The 24,843-nt window shown below is 54.4% G+C and overlaps 1 protein-coding gene and 1 long non-coding RNA gene across 11 annotated transcripts in view; one reads left to right on the forward strand and one right to left on the reverse strand.

Annotated features, from left to right (window-relative positions):
* Nucleotides 1-24,843, reverse strand: part of DLG3 (discs large MAGUK scaffold protein 3) — a 77,471-nt gene that overhangs the window by 49,003 nt on the left and 3,625 nt on the right. For 4 of the 10 annotated variants that reach the window (XM_064669696.1, XM_064669697.1, XM_064669694.1 and 1 more), the window contains exons 3-4: nucleotides 18,260-18,408; nucleotides 16,513-16,668 (exon numbers count right to left, since the gene is read on the reverse strand). In XM_064669696.1, coding sequence (XP_064525766.1) covers nucleotides 16,513-16,668; nucleotides 18,260-18,408 — 305 coding nt within the window. The other 6 variants (XM_064669701.1, XM_064669699.1, XM_064669700.1 and 3 more) reach the window with 5 other exon arrangements.
* Nucleotides 5,245-12,010, forward strand: LOC135421349 (uncharacterized). The gene is made up of 2 exons (XR_010433967.1): nucleotides 5,245-10,935; nucleotides 11,076-12,010. It is a non-coding gene; the product is annotated as an uncharacterized LOC135421349 (long non-coding RNA).

Genomic DNA, 24,843 nt, shown 5'->3' on the forward strand with positions numbered 1-24,843 from the left:
TGGGCATGGCCAGGCAGCTGAGCACCCCTCTCCTGAGAGGCTGTGGGCGTTTGCTGTGTGAGAGGAGTGGTTTGAGCAGTCTGCTCCTCTAGTGCTGTGCATCAGGGATGCTTCCCTGGATCATGCTGCCATTCCTCCCTCAAAGCCAGGAGTCCTCCTGTCACCCTAGTCTGGCAGGGGAAGAATTGAGTCCCCCACCAGCAAGCAAGGGGGGACAAGGAGGGCACAGGGCCATCGAGAGGGATGGTGATGGAAACAATGGAGGACAGCAATGACATCAAGTGCAGGGACCAGGAACTAATGGACAAGGAACATGGATAGATAAGGGAGAAGAAATGGAAGAGATCTCAGAGGGGAGAAGAAAAGCAAAGCAAAAAAAATGAGAAACATAGAACTCAGAGATTTCCCCCCTCCCTCTGGCAGGGATTAGGGGTTCTCAGTTACTGGCATTGCCTAAGCAAGCTAATTTGTGTCCTAGAGAAGGAGAGAGGCAGGAGGAGAGAACAGAAGGGGCATTGGAAGTGGGAGGAGGTGCAGGTTGACGCTGTGACCGCGCCGTGTGTTGGGCAGCACGTGTGGGCTCGTCTCATGTGCTGTGGAGCTGACAGAGAGTCTGTGAGTGTGCCATGATGCCAGAGAACATACACCACCATATGCAACCAGGAGCACGCTTCTGATGTTGGAGCACCAGCGTGCGCCTCTCCTCTGATCGTGTGAAGAAGCAAGGGGAGAAAAAAAGGCTTAAATGACTGGTGGGGAAGCTCCTCAGGAGGTGAACAGATCCCTCTTTCCCGAGAAAGCCTCCTGGCCCGCGCACCCCTTCCCACCTTGGCTGCTGGAAGTGCTTCCAGGGACAGGGAGCTCATTTAAAGGGGCAGCCCTGAAAAATGGCAGCCCTGCCTCTAGCTGAGGCTCTCCTGGACACAGAGGCTGCCTGTGGAGAGATCGCTTTGCATCCGCAACATCCAGCCAAATCTACCCAGAGATCAACATCTCCTGGCCTCCCAGAGACAAACCCGCTTGCCTGGGCACAGGCCATGCCTAGAGGTTTCTGTGTCACCACCTTTTGTCCCTCTGCCCACCACCGGACTGGGAAGAACATGGATTCCTCGTGGCTCAGGCACTTTGCACCCTTGGATCAGAAGCAGAGCGTTGCTGAGGTATTTGCTGCAAAGCTTTACTCACTGCATACATTTGCTCCACACCAGGGAGCAACGCTGCCTGCTCTGATACAGGGAGTGCACATACCACACACGTCATATTCTACATGCAGACCCTGCTATGCTCACATAGCCTCAAACACTGGCATCCTCTGCTGCTTGTGATGCCGTGAGGAGCTTTTGATTTTTTTTTAATTTTTTTTTCTCGTGTTCAGAAAGGCTAAGGCAGAGCAGAGAATCCCAACGCGGACTTCCCGAGCAGCCCAAGCTCCATGGCAGCACCACAAAGAGACAATGATTTCTCTTCCACCATTGCAAAAACATGAAAGGCTCCCCTGCCCAGGCTGCCACGGCAGCAATGCAGCTGGCATCACTTCCTTCTCACACTGCTTGCAATCGCCTTACCAGGAATCTTGGGCCGGACCTTTCGTGCAAGCAGGAGTAGAAAGGAGAGAGCAAACCTGCTTCAATTCTCTGCTCCTACCCAGCTCCCTGAGCTTGCTGCTCTGGATGGAGGGAAGGAAAGAGATAGCAAAGGAAAGATGGAAGAATGCTTGCCAGGAATCAGCAGGCGAGAGAGAGCTGAGGCTGATTTTGATGCAAAGAGTGGCAGAGAAAGAGACAGAAAGTAGGACCAGGCTGATAGGATGGTGGCTGGGTTTTTGGGTGCCTTCTGTAAATATCATCTGAGCTATCAGCTTTTAATCTAATTATTTCAACCAGAGCTACAGACTGAGACAGTAATGAAGAAAAAGCAGAGGAAGGGAAGAAGAGGGTTGTGTTTGCCGAGGAGAGAGGAGGAGAGAATTCCCATTGATTCCCGTGTGTCTGCCTGCTACAGCATCTTGAAATAATAATTAGAAGGATCAATAAGAAATCATGTGAGGTTTGAAGATAATGAATGAAAGAGGCAGAAGAAGCAAACTGAAATGCCTTTCTCTCAAGCAGGGTAAATTGTTTTTCAGGCAGGGTCTAGCCTCCATTTTAATGCTTATCAAACAGATCCAACCATTTTCTAAGCTGGCTTGTGGGTTCAGAACAAGACTGGTCTCTCCATTTAGGGGAGAAAGAGAGACATAGCCTGAGAATGGGTCCTGGAGAACACTAATAAAACGAATGTGTGTGGGAAGAAATGGAGGCAGTGAAATGGGGCAGAATGCACACAGCACGCCAGCGACCAGAGCAGGGTTACGTAATAATCTCGGGGAGCAGGGACGTAGCAGCAGAGCGAGGAAACCACAACTCAGTGGAGAGTGGGTGACAGTTTGGGAGCGCTGGCAAGCAACGCTGCGAACCCACGAGGCTGCCCAGCGGGCAGCACGCACCATGCCTGCTAAACACAGTATGACGGGATGCCCTTCATGCTGCCAGGGCTTCAGGCAACGGCACCGCAAGCAGCACGGACCTCAGGTGGGGCGTCCAAAATACATCATGCCCGACGCCCACCTTTCGCCAAGCAAGATCCATCTGGCCCAGCTCGGCCCTGGGGAGGCTGCTCCAGTGCTGAGCTCCTATGCCGGGCAGGACGGCGGCAGCCAGCCCGAGCAGCGGCAACACCAACCCGACCGACTCCGACGCCAGCCCGAGAAACGACAGCCAACCGCAACAACGCCGGCACCCAGCCCCGGCAGTGCCAGCATCCAGCCCCGGCAGTGCCAGCATCCAGCCCCGGCAGTGCCAGCATCCGCCCGCGACGCCCCGGCGGTGATGCTGCGCCCTGCCGCGAACCCGCCACGGACCCCGGGTTACCCCGACAGCCGCTCGCCCCGTCCCGTCCCTCACCGGGGAGCCGCTGCCCGGGGCTGGCCCGTACCTGCTCGTACCAGTCGCGGCTCGAACACGTGCACTCGGGCCACCAGCCCGGGCCGCTCCCGTTCACCTTGGTCGCGCTCTTCCCCGGCGGCGGCGGCGGCGGCTTCAGCGCGGAGGGGTCGCGGGCGGGGGGCCCCAGCTTGGCCTTGCCGCGGGCGGCGGGCGCGGCCCCCCCGGGCGCGGGCAGGGTCTGCGAGCCGTACCCGCCGTAGCCGTATTGCTCGTGCTGCCACTCGCCGTACGAGGGGGGCTCCATGCGCCGCAGGGCCGCCATCCGCGTTACCTCGTAGCACTCGGGGCACTTGCAGCAGTGGTGGTGCTTGTGCATCGCTGCCCTCACACCATAGAGCCGGCTGGGAGGGAGGGAGGCGGCGCGGAGGGGCGGAGGGAGGGAGGGAGGGATGCTCAGGGGGCGGCAGCGGCCCCCGCCCCGCGCAAGGCGCGCCTGCCGCCTCTTCGCCCGCTCGGCGCCCCCGGCCCCGCGGGAGGAGAAGGAGGAGGAGGAGGAGGAGGAAGGGAGGGGGATGGTGTTACAGCGCGGCGATCTCCGCGGGGGCGCGCCGCGGCATCGTCCGCAACGCCGCTCAGTCGCGGGGCCGCTCCCGGCGCGGGGCGCGGGGCAGCAGCTCCGACCCGCTGCGCTGCATCGGGCTGCGCTGCATCGGGCGGCTCAGCGCGGTCCGGCTCAGCCCAGCCCGGCCCGGCTCGGCTCGGTGCGGGAGCGCGGCACCTGCGGCGGCGCGGAGCATCCCTCGCCCCCCCGCCCCCGCAACGGCCAATCCGCGCGGGCGGAACCTCCGCGCCCCGCCCCGGCGGGGGAGCCGCTCCCCGCGCTCGCCCCGCGCACCGGGCAGTCCCCGCGCCGCCCCCGCGCCATCCAGGACGGACAGCGATGCTCCGCTGCGCTGCCTCGGGCATCACCTTGCGCCTGCCCCGCAGCCCGTCCCCGCCGCGCCGGGCAACCCTCGCCGTTCTTCCTCCAGCCTGGCAACCCTGCCAGCTTTGTGGTTGACACCCAAGAGGGGTTCAGTTTGCCTCAGCTGTGGTCCGTACTGGAGTATGAAATCATTTTTCCAGTCCTGAACTGGTCGCTAGGCTGGTAGCAGCGTCTCTTGTTGTGTCTCCATGTGAGTTCTCACCCTGCTTTGCTGGGAATGTTACCAGCACCCCAGGGATGCTGGCATTGCCCCTTGAGCCACAGGTGTATTGGGGATGTAGAAACACTGAGGGCTTTTGCTGGACCTTCCACATACTGTCATCAGGGAATGGTAAAAGCAGAGCAGAAATGCCTGCTGGTGCAGCAGGGCAAGGGTGCTGCTCCCAGTGCAGCTCAGGCAGTCCTTCACCTCTTGCACAGAAGTGCAGGACTGGAAGAAGTTTATAAGAGAGTCACACAGAAAAACTGAAGGGGAGAAAAAAATCCATTACAAAACCACCTGACCACCTGAACCCAGCCTCCTAACACTTAACAGTTGTAATAAACACGAGGTGGGTGAAAAACTATTCAAAGCAACGGTACATAAATGCGTAGAAGAGCAATGAAATGTGCACAAGAGGGCTCCTGCAGGGTATAGGTAAAAGACAGAAGCAGGAGGGGGCCACAAATTGAGCCACAAGACATGGTAGTGCAACACCCCAGTTCAGGTTGCAAGGTCCGCAAGGCTCCTACTGGCCTCCTGCAGCTGGTGCAATATGGTCCTGGGCACGTGTGGGAGGAGGAAGCACACGATGGATGGCCAGACAAATGCCCCTGCCCACTCCTTATTTCTTTAGCTCCTTAAACTGCAATACAAAATTACTTCTGCACTTCACCTCTGCAGACAGAGGTGTTCCTGCAGTGTTGCTCCCAAGTATGCAAGAAAGTGTTTCTACCCGGCAGAGCTCAGTGCCACAGGACACTGCAGAGCCCAGGAGCTCACTAGGGCAAGGAAGGATGGGATGCCTGCAAGCTTGTTCAGAGGTAAATCCATGAAAACTTGTCTGTGTGTGCACGGCAGGAAAGCACACAGTGTTGGAACTATCAGAGAGCTTTATGCTTCAGGTTTTAAGGAATTAGGATCATCACATCTTCTACTGCTCCTTGTGCCATCTCCCAGAGCACATGGTGCTGGCCTTGCAGGAGGATGCTGGGCTGGCAAGCCCTGTGCTCTGGGAGATGCTGCACCTCCTTGACAGCCCGTGTGGACCAGTGGGGTGGGGCATGTTACCTTTGTGGAGAGGGCATCCTGCAGCAGGGAGGGCAGAGGTGGGAACGACAGGAGGGACTGGGGCTTGCTGCACCAAAGCAGAACAAAAAGCCTTTTAGAAATAGGCAGGTGGTCAGTGTCTCCCACATGAGAGCAAAAGGACAGGAATTCCAACTTGGCTACCCACCATCTCCCACCCTGTGGCACCTCTGAGATCTGAGTCACTTCATCAATAAGAGGTACAGTAGCATAGCCATAATTAATTACTGCTCCATCCCAGCTGCAAACCTCCTTCCCTTCAAGGTTCCCACCCTGGGATGGCATGGTTAGATTGCAGGGATCATGCAGTGGCCACCCATTGAGGTCCCCTCCACTACCATGAGCCTTCTCCAAAGCCATCTTTGGGCCAAGGCCAGTCAGGAGACCCATGTCTGGATGAGGCTGACTTGGGTGGGAGGAAAGCACCAGGGAAGGGCACATGCAGAGTGTGTAACCCCAACTGCTCTCACCTGCCCTGCTCCAGACAGATCTCCTTTCACTCTGTCCTTGGTGGGGGCAGGCAAGGACATGGCCATTCACTCAGGGGGGAAGTGCAAAAGCAAAGGACAAGAGCAGTTAGGGAAAAACGCTTTAATAAGGAGCCGAGTGAACAATAAAGAGAAGCACTTGATTTTTTTTTCCCTCTCAATTTTTTTTGTGTGCATCCTCCAAAAGGAAAATATCTGGTCCCCTCCATGCTCGGTCTCCAGCAGCCCCTCTGAAGGACTGCCATGGGCAGCCCCACATGGGAAACACCATCCCTACCAGCCCTGGGGTGCCAGTATCACTGCCTCCACCCCACTCCACTTGCCAGCTTGGAAACTCAGGGACAGCTCCATGATCTAAAACATTCTGCTGCTTTCCCCTGCTCTCCTATCTTTTAGTGCCTCATTGCTACCTGCAAACAGAGGGGCCTTGAGCCCCAGCTGCTGCAGCTCTGACAGAGCCTTTCCCTACCTCTTGCATGTCCCCTCCCAAAAACCCACATGTCCCATTTTAGCTGCCACAAGAATTAATTCCTATTCCTTTGTAATGAACTGCATGTGCTGCCTGCTAGCCTCAGTTTAAAGGAAAAAAATAACTCCTGGTTGCTGCCACCTGCTTGCAACATTCCCTAATGCTGCACAGGGTTGGGAACACCTTATCAAGCTCAAGAGGAGGCCAGGGCTGGCTGGCCAGGGGCATCTGTATCCTGTACTTCTCCAGCTTGATTTAGTGAGTAGTGGCATTTTGGCTACTGGGAGTGGTTCTTCTGGAGACCAAGAGGTGTGGGCACCTACACTGGGGTGCCCAGACCTGGGTCTGGCTGGGCAGGCACAGTGCCCAGCACGGTCAGGCATCTGTAGGCATCTCACTGCAGTGATATGGGCACTGAGCAGAGCTAAAGGAGCTGGGAGCTGATTTCCCGGCAGGTGCCTTCATAGAGGGAAGTGATTTGAGGAAACCAAGAGCTCTCTCATCCTCTACCCTCTTCCTACCAGAACTCTCCCCGTCTTATTTAAATTCAGCTTTGGCAGATGCTCTTTTTACAGGAGCTAATTTCGGCAAAGTGTCAAGAAATCCCCGGAGATGATGCTATTTACAAGGCACGAGGGCGGCACGGAGCTAGGTTTTATCCGGTGTCGCCGGCATTTCAGCCCCTGTTGTCGCTTCCTTCCTCTCGCATGAAGTCCTGCGGGAAGAGGAAGGCAAGTGTGAGGGACCAGGAGCTGGGGGTTTGTTGCACCCACAGCCTCTCTAGGAGCAGAAGATAGGGCAGGCTGAAGGCAGCCAGCTCCTTGCAGAAACAACAGTCACGCGAGCGCTGTCACGCTGCTCCCTGACTTTCGCCCAAGAGAGGTTGGGTCCTGCCAGGGGAACCAAAGCCATGCATTAGCTCTGAGCCTGGATGCAGATAGGGAATCTTTATAATGCTGGAGGGAGGAAGTGTAGGACAGTTTTGCATGGGGAAGGTATGTTTTTCAACCACAAGCACCTGCAAAAAGCTGCCCAAGACATACAGCACAGGGAAGCACCAGGATCTGCAGCCACCCAGCTGAGAACAGGGAGTAGGGAGCAGTGGCAGGGAAATATATCTGGGAGGGCAGGCAGTGGGGAGGTGGACAGCAAAGAGAGGAACCAGCTGAACTTGGCTCAGTCTGTCAGTCAGTTCCTCAGCACTACCACAGACCTCATCCTGCAGGGATTTGCAATTTGCTGTCTGGGGCTTGTCAAACGGAACTTGGAAGAGTCGCTCTGTGGAGGCTGCACAGCTCCTGAGCAAACAGGGCTGGACGTTCCAGTGAGCATTGGAGGCTTTGCACAGTCACAGGTGACTGGGAAGGGGCAGGTTAACAAACATCTCACTCTGTGGCTGTTCCTTCCTGCCACCAGCAGCAATTCACACTGAGAAATGCGCAGCTGGGATAATAATAACCAGGCATACCAAGGGACCAATAGCTCTCAGCACTTTCAGGGCACATGCCCAACGAATTATTCTCCTCCAGGGCAAACCTATTTTCATTCTATTAATGATCCCTGATACATTGCCCAGTTCCTGTATCCTCGCTTGTAGCAGGATGGTACAAGGATCTTCAGTAAACACCATCGGCCGGTTTCTGCAACGGATATCATGGCCAACTAAATGTCTTCCATGGCTGTGCTGGTGGGATAGAGGGGTGAGGGAGACCTGAAGCAGGTCCCTTCAGCAGAGCCCAGGCTCCCTCCCTGCAAAGGAGAGTCTGGAGGCTCTATTTAATAGCAATCAACTGCAGCAGAATTCCTGCCAACCTCACAATGCCCACAGTTGCTCTCCCCATCACCTGGCAGAGATGCTCCTGCCTTGTTCTAGAAGCATGGGCTGTCTGTGGGCTGCCTTTGTGCCCCTCTCTCTGTGCCAGGGGAGAGCCTTGCTGCTGCTTGGGCACAGCAATTACAGCACTGACATGTCTTGTGGTCTGCAGGTGCCCACTCCTTGTGTGTGCCTCACATCTCCAGCCTGATGGAGCACAGGAAAGGTTTGACAATGTGACCAGGGCACAAGTTCACCACTCCAAGACAGAGTCAGAGCATTTCCATGTCATGTCTTTAAGAGAATCAGTTGCTGTTTTTTCTGTCCTGTACCTTGATCTCCAGCTGGTTGTGCCTAGTGTGACCCCACCAGACATCATTTTCCCCATCATCTTTCACTAGTCCCAAGCTGTCCTTGGGTGTGCTTACCCACACTTAGACCTAGTGGGAGCCAAACACACCCCACTTGGGCTCTACAAGGCTGTCACAGATCTCCTGGCTGGCTCTGCATAAGCCAATGTGACCTTGGGGCCACAAAGCCCCAGAAGTTGACTCTCTGGGGCTCCTCACCAGGAGCCATCCCTGAAGGAACCAGTACCATCATCAGAGTGGGTCAGTTTGTGGCTCTGAAAGGCAAGGGCTCAGCACCACCCTGCCCAGAACTGGGGATGCCCTGGGCAACACAGACCTGCCCAGAGGGACCTTTCCCCACATCCAGGGCCCAGGAAGAGTTATCCCATCCTCGATTATTTCCACCTGCATGGGAGACGAGAAGGGGAGCTCTTTTGCCTGGCGAGCCCTGCTCCAATTTGCCCCTTCCAGACGGAGCAAAGCCCATTCAGCAGCTCCCACCACCCGCAGCCATGGGGATACCGGTGCCTCATCCGCGCAGTGCTGCCCCAGGACACGCTTTCTGGCACGGAAACCCCCCCAGCCGCGGGGAGCAAAACGAACGCTGGTCTCCTTGGGGCACCCGCGCTGAAGGGGAGGTGGGTCTGGCCGGCCCGGCCCTGCCCCTTTAAAGCAAAAAGCGCTGCTCGGAAATTTGTGAATGGGTGGCCCCGCCCCCGCCCCGCTCGGCCAATCAGCGAGCGCGCCGCGGGGCCGCAGCCGGAGCACGGGTCTCTCTTAAAGGCGCACCGTCCCCACTCGCCCGCCCCCGCCACGACACAAGACAGCACCGCTTCGGAAGCCCCGAGGTGACCTTCAAAGCGGCTCCCAGCCGCCGGGTGAGGAGTTCCTGAGGCACAGCCACACCCATCCGTTCCTTAAGAGTGACACACTAGCAACACAAGCCCCGGAGGACAGATGATGACGGATGAGGTGCGGTTTCCCTCACCCTGGCTTCAGGGTTTGGCTTGGACATGGGATGGTCAGGTCCCGGGGACTGAACATTCATGCTGGCCAAAGCACACAGCTGGGCTGAGTTTCCCCCAAAGGCCATGAGCTGCCAAGCCATGGTGCAGGGAGAGCAGGCAGCTGGGAGAGTGGTTTCATCACCCTGCTCTTGTTTTGGAACAGATGAAGAATGTGGGAGAGCTCCCACAGCCCCAGAACCCCAAAGCTTACGAAACCTCCCTGCAAAAACACCCTGTGAGATTCAGCTGTGCAAAATCTACCCCTGCACAGAGGGGAATAGCTATGTGGTACCTGCCAAGGGAGAGGGAACGAACAGCGCAGAATGGGACTGCAATACACATGTGAAGCAGCGTGCAGATCTTGCCCCTGGCTTCAGCAATAAACCCAGCTCCAGGTCCAGCCTGGTCTCCCCTTGCACTGCAGTGCAGTGCCCCCTCCTTGCTCTGCCTCAGCTCCTCCCGCAGTCTGCTGTAGCCCAGGCTGTGAAATGATTGGATCTAAAAATACCCTTTGAAAGGGGGGGAACAGCCTGGCAGGACATTGCCATGTTTCCTGGACACGTGCAGGTGGGAAGCTGGTTGTGAGCTGGGCAAGTAATGTCAGCCAGACAGGATGGTCTCTGTGCCAGGGCTTTGGGCACAGGCCCTGGTGTACCTGAGCAGTGCCAGCCCCAAGATCTATCCAGGCCACAGACTGCAGGAGGCCTTTGCCTGAGGCTGAATACTTGGAATAATTTTTAGGTACAATGCCAGTGAGACTCCTGCAAGGTGCTTTGTACCTGCAGGCTGCAGGGCTCAGGCAGGTGCTGCCCTGGGGCAAACCCTCTCTTCCCACAACAGGGCATGAGATTGGCTCCAAATGCTGGCACTGATGCAGCCATGCACAGCCTGAACCCCCAGAGCAGGCAGGGCAAAGCCAGAGGAGCCAGCACACAGCAGAGAGCACCTTCCCAAGGACTCACCCTTGGATTCACAAGAGGGATGATTTCCAAACCCACACTCAGTTACTGTCGTCCCCCTGCACTTCCCCCAGCTCCTACCAATGCCGAGGATAATGCATCTCTCAGCGTAGCTTGATACTGATCCTCCAAATCCTAAAGACTATAAACCTTCATGAGCAGTTATCGTGGCTGCTCTATTTATAACAGTGCTGGTACTGCCTCTGCCACCAGAATCCTGATCTCTGTCCAGCCTCATGCCATTAAGATGCAGTGACATTCCCCCAGCTCCAGCACTCCAGATAGAAAGCAGCTGGCCTGCCAGGCTCTGCCTTCAAGCTTGGTTTGTTTCTTTAAAAAATGGCGAGGAGAGCCTGTTTGCTTTGCAGAAATGCACCCCGGGTGAACTGTCCCCACCCTTCTGAGGTGCTGGGGTGGCTAAGAGGGGGAGTGGAGTGTGGATGGGTAGAAGACAGGGTGGCACATCGCAGACTGTGGGTATGGAGGCTCCACACCTGGGAGCCCTTGGTGGGTTTGTGCTACAGGAGACGGTCTCCAGGGCTTCACTTTGGTTGCTGCAGGAATATGGTCAGTCACCTGACAAGGCAAAGCAGGAAAGGAGGAACCTGCGAGGTGCTGTGCAGACCCTGCACCGGCTCATCTTGGAAACTTGGTGAGCAAAGCAGACAGAGACCCAGCAGGGACAGTGCAGTGGCTCATGGAGCTCCTGGCCAAGGCACTGATGGGGCTGGGCCCTGGTCAGACCCCATCCTGCTGGAGATGCCTGTGAATGGTCTTGGTTCTTGTTTTCAGAGTTACGCATGAAACCCATCAGTGTGAACCTCGGCATGGAAGTTGCTCCTGCAGCTGTGCTCCCCTGCGGATGGGCAGGCACAGACAGGAGATGAAGGCAAACAGAGCTGAAGCATTAATCTGGAGAGAGGATGAATGGACTCCAGTTTGTCTGGATGACTGGAGCATGGCTGTCTGTGGCTTCCCAGAGCCTCTTCCTCACTTTTCCCTTCCTGCCACTGCATGGGGAGTGCTGCATGCACTCACACCATCAAAATAACTTCAAAACAGGGACAATGACTTTGATGAATGGAGAGACCAACAGTCCCATGTCCAGCAAGGCTTTCCTATGCAGCCAGAAACACCTTTGTGTCTGCCAAGGATCTTCCTTTTGCTGCAGGTTTTAGACAAAAAGCCCTCAAGTAGAGTAGCAATAGGTGGCCATGCATGAGATTTTGGTTTGACAGCCTGGTGGCTCTACTGACTTCTTCATCCTTTGCTGAAGCTGTATATTGAAGTGGGAGAACTGAAGTCTAGGCATGTTCATCTCTGCAGCAGGAATAGCAAGAGCCTCTAGTAAAGCTGAGGCCGTTCAACCCCAAAATGTCCACCAAAGTGACAGCTCTTACTGACACAGCCCTTGCTGACCCCCCCTTTGAGCAGCAGCATCAGTGGGACACAGGCAGCCAGCTGCCCAGCTGGGTGCTCGTGCTGTGCAGGGCTGATGTGTGTTCAATCTGTGTGTGTTACTGCAGACAGACACCCTCTTGGGTTCAGCACTTTGGAGCCTATGTCTACAATGTCAAAACACAAAACTGCTGGAGAGCATCTGAATGGCCTGGGGCGACCTCCAGGCACAAAGTGGCTCAAGTGACTCTGGGGCAGCAGCCGGGGCCTGTGAGCTGTGGGTTGCTGCTTTTCTTCTCTGCTTCTCCTAAAATAAACATGCTCTCAGACTTGCATGGGGATGCAACGGGGAGGGGGGAGTTTTTCCCCGGGAGCTGGTTACTTCTGTGTTCCCATTGCTTGAGCATTAGCCACTTCCCAGGATTGTGGGGCTGCAGAGCTGATGCTGCTGGGCTCAGGTTGAGACAAAGCAGTGGTCAGTCTGGCCTGCAGCAATGGCTTCAGCTACCTGCCCAGTCAGCCCACAGAGAGGACATGGGGTGGTGAGGACAGCAGGGCAAGTACAACCAAGCAACTTGATGGGGGGCTTCTTAGTGGGGCTGCATTCAGTGTCAGACATTCACCACAACAGGGATCTGCTTAATTTCCCTGATGCTCCATGCAATAACAAACAGCTCCTTAGTGCTCCCCCTTTCACACACCTTGCAAAGAAAATGGAGAGTGGTGGGGCTGCAGCCGAGGCAGGGGAGTGGGGAGCTCACAGCTCACACGTCTCTGCAGCTGCAGCATCTGCCACATGCTGGGCTCATCCTGACCTGCTGCTCCTGCCAAGCAAAGGTGCAGAGCATGGGAACGCCCTTCTCTTCAGCCAAAGGCATACCGGGAAGAGGAAGAAGCACTCGAGAGAAGGACGGCGGAAGCAGACAGCCGGTCGCCACGCCGGAGGCACAGCTTGCCTTTCTCTGCCACATTCCCCAGGGAGCTCCACGGACCTGTTCAGCTCTTGAGCTGTGGGTTATAGGGCAGACTGATGCCTCTTCTTCAGCAGCACGTGCAGCAGGGAGGGCTCCTAACACACTGCCCAGGGCATTTCTTCCAGGGCTGTGTCCTCCCTGGGACACAGGGAGGGAATGGGACATTTTTGGCCTTGGCCCAGCAGGGCTAAAGCACAGAGTGCACCTCTCATGCTCACAGCATCCCCACACACCCACAGCCTGTGGGAGCAGCAGCGGCCCCTGCCAGCAAGGTTTCCTGTTCACCAGTGATCTCAGAGCACACACGCAGTGTCTGTCCTCTGAAGGAGTCTCGCTCGTACTCTCCATCACATTGACCTGCTGTTGCTCAGTGTCAGCTGTAGGGCTGAGCAAGGACAGAGCTCTGGCGTTGGTGTCGGCCAGCAAAGCGACAAACCCTTCGGCAGGTGGGAGGGGATGCACGGGCAGGAGAAGGCGGGAGGGGCGGCACCGCACTGGCGCGATGACAGGGATGAAGTCAGAGTGGCTGCAGAGCCGTGCTGGGAAGCAGGAGAGGGTGGCAGGGAAGAAGAGCGGCGCTTCCTCGCAGGCGCACAGCTCTACTCATCAGCGGCATTGTTCCCCTTTCATTTATCTTTCCAGCTGGCTGCTCTCTGCACAGAGAGCTGGCTGCTCTCTGCTGGCTGCTCTGCTCTCTCCGAGAGCTGCAGCCTTGCCAGCCTGTGAGCACAGGCGAGTGGCATTGGCCCCAGGAGCATCCTCCCGAGTCTTCCCGCTGCAGACACACATAAGCCTCGAGCAGCCCTGCTAAGGCAACCACAGGGCTCGGGTAAAGGTTGAAATGAAGGATTCAGCAAATAAAACCCCACAAGCCCCAGAGCTCAGGTAGGATTGTGCCTGTGTGTGCCTCAACAGGGCATTTTAGCTGGCAAAGTCCCTTTGCTCCTGCCCTGTTGAGGGCTGAACACCCACTTGCCCTTGGAGGGATGGTTTCAGCCCACTAAGCCTCGACAGGAAGCACATGTTGTTGCTGTATTCACCGGCACCGCTTCCTCTGTAGCAGCCATTTGCACACTGCAGGGCTACTCAGAGCACACCCATATCCTTGCCAGCAGGCAGAAATTTCCTGTTCCTGGAAGCATTTGTGCAGAGAGGCAATTTATTTGTCGTGCATCTTCCTGGCTAAAGCAGGTTAAGGTGGCTTTTGCTCTGCTAACACTGCAGGGGAGACCTGAGGGCAGGGGAGAGGAAAAAGCTAGGACAGCATAAAACTTATTTACATCAACGGATGCAATAAGAGCATTGCACTTACTTCAGGCAGGACAAGCCAGTTCATCATCTTGCCTTTTATCAGTGGCAGGGTGTCCACTAGAGCTCTTGTTCCTGGGCTGATAGCACCAGGGAGGCAGCTGCTGTGCCCTGCAGCTGGTGTCCCCTGCTCTAGCATTAAATATTGCCTATTATCAAAGCTTCTCTGGTTCTTCCAAGTGCCATTTGCCTTATCTCAGGTGTTTTTCTGAAACCCACTTTGGAAATGCCAGTGGCAAAAAGCAAGCACCGAAGGCTGGAAAGCAACAAGTCCCCATGGAGCATGACAGGCACTGGGTGTGTAGGTGTTATCCAGCCCTGACGCTGTCCTGCATGCTGGGGCTGTTGAGAACTGACATGAGAGGTGATGCTGGCAGGAGCTGAGGTGTCCTCAGTGCCTTTGTGTAGGAGTGAGGGGTGAGAAACAGGGCCTGTGCTGTGGTGGATCAGCACAGCCTGACCCCAGGCACGGCTGCACCCGTGGCATGGTCCAGCCTGCTGGCATGGGGGACGGCTGGAAATGCTCCCCCTTCACCAGGGCAAGGCCTGTGTTCAGCAATGAAGATGACATCTTGAGGAAAGACTCACCACCATGTTAAAGGACTCCATATTGCAGCCCAGGGGTTGCTGCAGAGGAGCAGTGCTCATGCCTGCAGCTCTCCAGTACTGCTCAGTTCCAGTTTTCAGGAAAGCTTCTGAGTCTCCACAGAAAGCCGAGTTTCAGGCAGGACTACAGGCATGGCTAAGCCTGGCACTGAACACTACCATCCTGACAGCTTTTCACCTCCAGGTCCCTACTCTGCCTGCAGCCACCCTGTGAAGTGACCATCCTCTGGGACGAAAAAGGCTGCAGATGAGAGCCCTGCCAGAGCACAGTCCTCCCAGAGCCCCATGGAGCCTACCCAGGTCCCCTCTGCTTCCTCCCTCTCAGGGCAGTAACCCCCTGCTCGGGGCTGGCAACTGCAGTTCCTGCAAATGGGTGACCCCAAAAGCGCCAGTGCCTGGCACCGAGGACCGGCCCTGTATCGACACAGGCTGGGAAAGAGGGAGGCTGAAAATAAAAAAAAACTCCAGAAAAGAATGACAGGAATTATTTCAGGTCTGGAACAACCTGCCTCACAGTGAGCGAGTGAAGAAGCCAATCTGTTTAGTTTATCTAAGGGAAAGTTAAGAGGAACTTAGACGCATCTATAAATACCTACATGTTGGGAACATTTCTGATTGCCAAGGTCCTTTATCCTAGCAAACAAAGGCAGCAAAATTTCCTGGTGCTGGGAGCTAAGGCAAGAGAAATCCAGGCTAACAGTAAAGTACAGATTTTAATGTGAAGGATAAATAACCATCAGGCCAGCCAGGCCAGGGACAGAGCAGATTCCCCATTGCACAAAGCCTTAAAATTAAACCTAGAGATGTCTGCTGCTCAAGGAGACATTGCAACTCAGCCAAATATTTGGGGCTAGATGCAAGAGCACTCCACGGCCTGGGACAATTAGGAAGAAAATCTCTTAAAATCCGAGTGTTTCGAACTGCTCAGGCTCTCACTCCTCATGGGTTTTGCCCTGTGACTCCCCTGTGGTGGTGGTTCCCACCCACTGGCAAATGGAAACAAGCAGCCAAGCTCATCTGCCTGTCATGTTCAGAAAACCACTGTCCCACCCTTCCAAAACTGGTAAAGATGTGGTGAATGTTGGAAAATGTAGAGAGAAGCAAGAAGAAAAGGAGAAATTAAACAGTAAGGGAAAAAAAATGGGGTGTTACCCATTTTATTGCAGTCCAGAATAAGAAGGAAAACATTTAAAAAAAGGACAGAAAAGAGGCAGTGCAATTTTTGTATTTAAAATACTTTGGAAGAAGACTTAGACTTAGCAAACAAACATCATTTCAGACTATGCCAAGGAAAACAACATTTTCATATAATTTTAAATCTGTGGTGAGCTCCATTCATCCTGGCCACTTCATCCCTCCCAGAAGCGCATTTTGCCCTTCGCTCATCCCTAAAACTCCCTCAAATGCGTAGCCCAAACGATGCACTCGCACCAGGAGGGAGCTGAGATTTACGATGCACATCCAAATAAATGGTGTTTCCAAGTAAACAAGACAGCAGAGAAAAGCTCCCGGTAAGCTGAGGAACGGACCTGCCATTTAAGAGCTCAGAGAAAGAAAAAATACGGAAATCTGCAACGTGGGAGCGTGCCAGCACCGGGGGGGAGAGGGACAGGGCTGGGAGGATTTCCAGCTCCACGCAGCCTCTTTATTCCTGCGCCATACCCACCTGCCCTCCGAGCCCTGAGGGCTGACACTGGGCCGTGGTAAATAACAACGCAAGGGGGTGATGTCGGGGTCGTCCAGCCCCTGGCACAGGTGACTGCTCGATCTTTTTAGTGTGAGCATCACCAGAACGGCCATGAGGAAACACTGCCAGCCCCAGGGGAGGGAAGCACCTCCACAGTACCATCCCTACAGCTCTCCGAGCACGGTGGCCCCGGGGCTGTCCCTCAGTGCCAGCCGCTGGCAGGGTGGGATGTGGCGTGGGGCCCACGGAGGCTCACCTGGGGCAGGGTGCTGTGAGAGCTGAGCACCAGGCTGCAGACACTGGCTGGTGCCTCTGTCCTCCGTGCTGTCACCCTCACCAGCCGTGGTGGCGTCCCTGGCGCGCTGTCCCCGGTCCCCGTGGGAAGCCTCCGCTCACGGTCCCAGGAGGAATCCTGAAATGAAACGGGGGGTACCTGCGGGTAGGGCAGGCTGGCTGCCTTCAGGCCCCCTTCTGGAAGGGCCAAAAGGAGCTTTCCCCCATGCAAGGGGCTCACAGTGAGCATCCCACCACTGGTGTCAGCCTGCCTGGCCCTGGCCCCAGGGGCAGCGGAGTCACTGCAGGCTTTCTTTCTGGCTGTCCCACTTCACATTTCAGCAATACAAGATGCCTCAAACACATTTTTTGGAGAAAGGAGGAGGGATTTGATGGTGTCAATGGCTTGGGCTGTGTTCAGTGCAGGAAGCCCCAAGACTGGCTGCTTTGCTCCTCCCCACTGCAGACAGGGCACGGTGAGGGGAGCAGGGGCACCCCTCACACCAGCTGTGCTGGGCCCATGGCTGCTTCCCTGCTTGTTTCCACATCATTGATTTTTAAAATTCTTTATTGATTTTCAAAATTCTTTATTGTCACATTTCCTTGGGGACTCATAGACTGGCCTGGCTGCAGGCACTGGTGGCTATTGCCACCACAGGTGGATGGATCAAGGCTACAGGACACCCAAAAAACCAAAGCAGGATCCCACTGCCTATGGTATAACATCACTAAAAATTCATCCATAAACACATACTAGATTTGCAGGTTTGCCTTTAACTAGAGGGACTGGCAGTGTGAGGGGGATCAAGAAAAAATGGGACTAAAATGGTTCCTGAGTCAGAGGGACACAGATATATCCTGCGCTGATTGTGGGCACTTTTGTTGCCCCTATTCTTTATCCCCAAACTCCTTTCAAGTGTTCTTTCTTAGATAATATCATTCAGTTCCATCTTCCTTGTGACACACTCAAATTTGGTGTCCCCCCAGGTGTATGATGGAAAGCCAGTTCAGTCTGTGAGGCAGAAAATGGTGTTTATCCGATAGGATTATTTCCCTGAATTTTTGCATTTCTGCAGAAACGTTCCTGCATCTCCAGATCAGGGGGATCCCACAGCATCCCTTGGCAGGGCACAAGGCAGTGAGAGGGGGATGGGAAGACAGCCTGCAAAGACACGAGGCAATTTTATTTACCTTGGTGTCTTTGAGATAAGTGAGACCCTACTGCTCAATTCCTGCCTCCCCACCTGGTGCTCTATCTTTCAAAAGCCTCTAACCAGAACAGCCTTTAAAAGGCTGTTGAAAATTAAAGAGAATGCAAATAAGAGAGACAGAAGTTATCTGAGAGCTGGGAAAAAATCCTGAAAAGGGAATCTTAAAGGACTCAACCTACTTCACTTATCAAAAGCAGCCTGTGAGGTGGCTGGATCAGAGAGCTGAAATGCCTCCATGGGAGACAGTGTCAGACAGGAGCAACTAATCCAGCTGCAACAGCAGAGCAGGAACCAGAGCTGGAACTGCAGCTGTTCACGTTAGGAGTAATTCAATTAACACTTGTGAACCAGAGAAGTTGCCTCATTAATGAGACAAGCTATGACAGAGAAGGTGTGGAAACAGTCTGGATGAGAGCTGGGCAGGCTGTGGTGGCCAGCAGCCTCTTGTGCTCCTTGCCTCCCCCTCAGTGCAGGAGTGTCCAGAGTCTGACCTCGCAACATTACGAGTTTGGCTCTTACCTCAGGCAGGTTTTGGGGCTCTCTGGGGGTCACTGCAGAGCTGGGCTCGCTGGCCCCATGCTGCTGCCTGGCTGTGCCATGATGTGCATCCAGGCTCGGAGATTGCAGGGGTGCAGAGCGCAGTGTGAAATCATAGAATTCATGGATATCTGCAAAACAGCACGAGAAACATCCACAGGACCTGGGAGGCAGCCTGAGGCCAGCTCCTGTGTGTGGTGCAGCACTTGTGCCCTCCCACTCTGCCTCCAGAGCATCATAGGTCTGAGCCCTCTGTGAGAGGCTGGCACCCTGGGAGAGGGCTCTGCTGGCTCCCCACACTTGCTGCATTGCCCACCACACCCCTTCTGAAGGCAAGAGGTGTAGAGGGGTGCCTGGCTCAGAGGGCAGTGCCCCATGGCTCTGGAAGGCACAGGCATATCCAAGGAGCAATGACTGTGCAGACCACAGGGTCTAAGAGCAAACCATGCTCAGCAGCATCAATCCGAAACTCACCCCATCCTGCTCGCCAGGCTGTGCCAGCCCCAGGATTGGTGCCATGACCCTTTTGCTCCAAAAACCCTCCTGTACCAGGCAGCCCCTGCCTGCCTCTCTGCCCTGACACAGATGGGCATTTCCCTCCCCATCACTGCTCCCCAGCAGCCCTGGCTTGTGGAAGGGCTCCTTTCCCAGGAGTACAGGCAGAGGGCACAGGGCACTAGGAGGGCAGGCTCACAGTGTACCAGCTCTAAAGAGCTGATGACTACATCTGTGTTATCTCCAGCTCCTTCCCTGATAAATTCTGTCTTCCCTCCTGGCATGATTTACCTGTGCACTGCCACAAGCAGATGTCAGGTATCCTCATTCTGGGCTCCAAGGACCTGAGATTGCTGCTGTAAACCATAGTGGCTCCAGAGGGGCTGTGGGAGCCCAGACCCCCTCCAGGAGGATTTTACCCTCTCCTGGTCACACACAGAGGATTCCAGGGAGCAGCAGGGATGCAGTGGGCTTTGCTCCTCCCTAAGGAAGCTCCCACTGCTGCACACTCAGGCATCTGTTCATCTCCAGGGCCAGCACCTCCATGGGAGCAACAAAAGCCAATATGTCCATTGCAGAAGTGTTTAATTTCAGAAGGGGAACTATATCAAAAGTGAGAAATTTTTATATGAAGAAACTGAAAGGGGTAACAAAAATTTGTGGGAGGCTCTGAGCCTATTCAGAGAGACTCACTGGGACATCAGAGCAGACGTGCAGTGCCTGGCTGAAGGATATTGTAAAGGCAAAAGGGAGGAAAGCAAGGCTCGACCTCAGGGGAAGGGATGCTATTGAAAGTGAGAAGACATTAATCTAAACAGCTGAAGCTGCATTTAAATGAGAAAACCAGAAAGGATGGTAAATGCTGCCAGGTTAGAGGTAAAGCTCCAAAAGGTCGGCCAAAAGAGTTTGGTAAATGCCTTGCAAAAGCCATAAAAAAGTAATAAATCCCTTCAAGCACCTGGGAAACAGGAAGCCTGGCAGAGTCAGCAGGGCCAAAAAGTCACGGCAGCATAAATAAGCACTCGGAGCAGGAAAAGCCACAGCAGGAACCTGAGTTCATTTTCTGTACCTGCGTTTGCTGTGGAGGAAGCCGGAGAGCTCCTCTTCTGCGAGTGACCCGAAGGGCAAGCAGTGGGGCCCAGCTTGAGGGGGATGTGGCCATTCCCATGGCACTCCCTGGGAGCCCAAGGGTGAAGTGGCTGCACCAGCCCTTCGGTCTGTGATTTCTCACCTGCAGCTATGCCACACCAAGGCACCATGGGGTATTAAATGCCCACGTTATACAGATTTCCAAAGGAAATCTGGTGAGCATTTGGCAGCGTGAGCAGGGACATGCTGACCACTGACTGAAGCTCCTTCCCAGGTGTAGCAGGATGCTCTGCCTAAGCGTGGATATGGCAGCTCAAAATTTGTCTTACAATTTATCAGTGAAGGCCTGAGCAAGGAGGGTCTGCTGACCAATGATAAGATCGAGTGAGGAGGGTCTGCTGTTCTGGGTGCTGAGGAATGCTGAGACCAGCTTGGTCAAACTCTCAAACCCCACCAGAAGGACATGCAAGACAAGTGCTCCCTGACTGAATCTGGGAGCAGCAAAAATGTGCAGGCTCTGATATGGAAGTGAGAGTCAGGAGTGGTGAGAAGAAGAAACTAAAAGAGCTGCTCACACCTTTTCCAGCACAAAGCATGTTTTGCTGATTAAACCTCATAACATGTAATCTGAAAAATGCAAATGACTGACAGTCAATCACTTTATACTATAAAAGGCCAGTCCTATTTTTGCACAGTGAGGACTTCTATCATACCTAAGGTCTGTGAAGATCCTTCCCTTGAGTGGGGACACCCCTCAAGGTTACTCCTCGAGGCTGAGTGAAAGAGATTTACCCACAGGCATTGGTATGGGTGAGTAACATCAATCTCTACTTAATAATTTTTTACCTAGCTTTAATAGAATTGCTCTAATATTGCTTCAAAAGCAGTGCACTACACTAGTAGTTATAGCTATTCATACTGTGTAGTAAATAAATTCTGATTAAGCCCTTCTTTTTCTAATCATCACTAATCAACATAAATAAATAATTTAATATATTTATATAACTGTATTAGGCCATCCTTAATCCTGTGGGACAAAGTTGTATAAAGGTTCAATTACACCTGTATAATCTTTTAGACATAAAACAGTGACAAAGTCTGGGGCTAAGACTGGATCCAGCTGCACCCAGGCTCCTCTCTGGAGAGTTTAGAAAGCAAGGGGGTCCTTTCAGCTCCTCATGACTCAAAAGGAGGGCTTCTCCAATAAACTTTGTCTGAAGCTCCCACTCTGCCCACAACACCAGGGATGCTTTCACAAAGCAGGGCTGCACTCCCAGGCGCAAGTGCCCATCCTTTCTCCCTGTACTTAACCACATGCCAAATCACCACAGCAGCACATCCATGTTGCAGATGGGATGAGAGCAGCATCAACCCCCATCTTCCACCTCCCTGGGGCTGTCTGGTCTGGTGACCTCCCAGCTGCAGGGAAGAAGCTGCTATAAATCTCGGCTGGCAGACCAGCTGGGTGCCCACGGGGAGCCCAGCCAGACTCTGCTGTCCTGTGCCCTGGGAGACATGGGGCAGCTGGCAATGATGGGAACAGTGGGAGTCCCCAGATCTACCCACTGCACCTGGGGTACCCCTCCACAACCCCCCAGCTGCAGAACACGCTGCTGGCAGCCCCTGAAGCCTTCCCAAATCAGACATGAGGTCACAGCAAGCGGTCACTGCACAGCCAGACAAACTGGACTTTGTTTTTGTGCTAAAACATCTCTCCCTCTGGTTATAAAAATAATAATTGCATAACAGGATAGCAGCGGCTCCTGGCTGCATGGATTGCATTTGGAACACAGAAAACTCTGCAAGAATGAAAACAGGGTTTGAACAGCCCCAGTGTGGGGGTGCAGTGCTGCTGGCATCCCTGTTTGTCACCCATCTGCTGCAGGAACACAGCCTGGGGCAGCCGAGCTGGCAAGGTGCCTGCAGAGCAGAAAACTTGTCCCCTGAAGCAGCCACTCTCCACCTCCAAAACCCTCAGCCCGGTTTAGGTGCTTGCCAGAAGAGGGAATTGTTGCTGGCACCAGGGATTAGAGGAGTTTCAGGATTGGTGGGCAGGGTTCAGGCAGCAAAGGATGTGGCCATGACAGAAGAGCATTTTAGAAGACATGCATGTGGCATTAAAGATAAATTAAATATATGCCAGTTTCCCTCATTTCTTATGAGCACCACAAATTGCACGCAAATCTGCCTCACCTGTGCTCTTTAAGAGCAGCACTACCTGAAAAGCCTCCGTAAGAGGATGTTGTGGTAGCAAAAGATGATGCTGCATGTTCTGCCTTACAGCCCAGTTTCTGTGTGATGACAGTGTAAATCCGTTCTGGATCTAACAAGGAAAAGTAACTCAAGATTTACAGACATTAGAATTTTTCCAACAATTTCCTCCTGGGGTTAATTCATCAAATAAATGTCATTAAATATTTCTATAGCACCAGCATCTGAGGGCTAATGCAGCGTCCTTGTGCCAGCACATGCACTTCCAAAAAATGACATTTCTTCCCCAGTATGTGCTCTGGTACCAGCTGCATCACCACAGACTTGAAACCTCAGCCTCACACCAGACCCTCAGCCATGTCCCCACTGCCACAGGGAGGATTCACATGCATGGCTGCCACAGCAGATCTTTCAAGAAAGCTACAAGTTTCTATTCTTGCTATGGGCAAACCTAAAAGAGGAGGAGTCCTCAGTGATGGGAATCCTCCAGATTCCTCCAGTTTTCCACCCTGGCTCCTGCAGCCACCCAGGGAAGCCACAACCACCATACCAGGAGCACTGCTGGCAAGCTGAACTCCCAGCTGGAGTTTTGCAGCCAGAGAAGCACTGCCTGCCTTTCCTGCCTTCACCACAGCTCTCGGAGGAACCTTTTCTGGGGTAAAAGGAGCTGCAGGGGAGGACTGGGGGTCCAAGCAGCCCACAGAGCCACACTGAGGTCTGCACCAGCCACTGCTCAAGCATAGGAGATGAGCTGAATCCCAGAGGGCTTTTGGGAGGAGCACGGCCCCTTGGGCTGCTGGCAGCTGGGATGGCCAGACGTAGACAAACTCTGCCTGTCCACCCAGCTTCTCCCGCTGCAAAGGGCACAACGGCCCCTTTCAGCCCCGGCTCTGGGAAGGAAAGGTCAGGGAGCTGCTCTTGTGTGTGAGACCCATCCTCCTCTCCAGGAGAGAAGACCGAGCGTCTCCCTGAGGGGCTCCCAGTAGCAAAGGGAAAGCAGGGCCACCGTCACCCCAGCCCAGGCTCCTCGATCGCCCTTTTGCTGGGCTGTTTCCCTGCAAGTCACGCACTTGGCTCCACAGCCTCAGACACGGGGAGAGAGGGGCCAGGAGAAGGGAGCCAGCACAGCCTGTTTTCCCTCCAGCAGCCAAGGAATTTCTTTTGTGCGGAGCAGGGCTTGGCACATTCCAGCGCAGAGCAGCTCCCGCATCGCAGTGCCGTGCCGAGCCAGCCGCGGCACCCGCTAAGACAGGAGCAGTCCTGGCAGAGTCAGTGTGCCCCAGGCATGGGCAGCTCCAGGGACAGGGAGGTGGTCACAAGGATTTAAGGGGCTGTCCTGTGCTTTGGCAGAACACGGTGCATGTGCAGAGCAACACTGGGCACGATCACAGCAACAGACACATCCAGCACTACACAGATGCATCCTGGACACAACACAAACTTTATCTGAACATCCCAGCAGATCCACCCCTGGAGATGGACAAACTGGGATTTCTGGAGCCCCCAAAACGGATTATTCTTGAAAAAAAATTATATGGAAAGTTGTATCCCTGGCATTTTTTATATGGACCAACTTGGCAAACTCGGTGATATTTTTCACTTCTGGTAGCTCTTCTATGGCCTAATGCATTTTGATGCTCAAACTCCAGCCAGCCAATGCATGCCTTAGGAAAGCATTACCTGCAGGAGCAGATGACCTGAGGACAGGGATAGACCATGCTCACACATTCATCATCCCCAGGGGTTGAAAAAAAGCAGGGCCTTGTTGCTGAAAGGCTGCAAGAGGAGGCTAAGGCCTCTCCAGAGCCAGAAGCATCTGGCATGGTGTGGGGCAGTGAGATGGGAGACTCTGCACTGAGAGGTGTATCTGTGGCTCTTCTGCAAATCCTCCTCCCTCAGATAAACACTGAACCAGCGCTGTGACTCGGAGAAACTTCAGTCAGGGACACAGCAGCCCACTGGGAAAAGGAGGGGTGAAAAGCAAATAAAATAAAAAATCACCCTTCCAGTGCTGTCACTGTGCTCCAGCAGGTCTGGACCGTGGACATGAGGCAACCCAGTGCGTGCCAGCTGTGTGTGGTCACAGCAAGCACGCAGCCAGACACAATGTCCATGCTGGGACAGAGGAATTCACGAACCTACTCCAAGGGAAGCAGGGGGGAGGGGGCGGAAGTAATTAATGCAAATTCCTAGTTTAGGTAAACACATCTAGAGAAAGCTCGCTCTGGCACGGGGGAATTAATATCCTGTTAAACCAGTTGAAAAGGTCACCAGCAATCAAGCGACACTCCCGACACTCCCCCGTGCCAGCGCTGACAGGGCACCAAGACAGAGGGCTGAGAGCAGGGAGCTGGGAGCTCTGTGCAGCATCCGCCTGCCAGCGTGCAGCTGCAGCCGGCTCGGCGCGTGTGCAGACGTGTTCTCTGCAGCTACACTCTCTCCACAACACTTCTGCACTAATATCAACAGCCCTGGGCCTTGGGAAAGCTGCTTCACTGCCTTCACACAGCCCCAGGGAGGACTGGCAGAGCACACAAAAGCAGCCAGGGGTGTTGGGTTCATGTCAGGTTTGCCGAGGCGATCACAGCCTCCAGGTTGGGGTGAACCACGGGCTGGGGACCATTTAGAGAACGGGTTGTATAAATTAAGAGACAAGAAAGGAGATGCACACTGGTCCCTTCAGCGTGGGGGCCCACCTGCCCCGGGAAGGCTTCCCTAGCCACGTGTCTCTGCTGGCACAGACATTCCAGCACAAGACCTTCAAAAGGACA

Source organism: Pseudopipra pipra, chromosome 13 (assembly GCF_036250125.1).
Source record: "Pseudopipra pipra isolate bDixPip1 chromosome 13, bDixPip1.hap1, whole genome shotgun sequence".
Taxonomy (NCBI): Eukaryota; Metazoa; Chordata; class Aves; order Passeriformes; family Pipridae; genus Pseudopipra; species Pseudopipra pipra.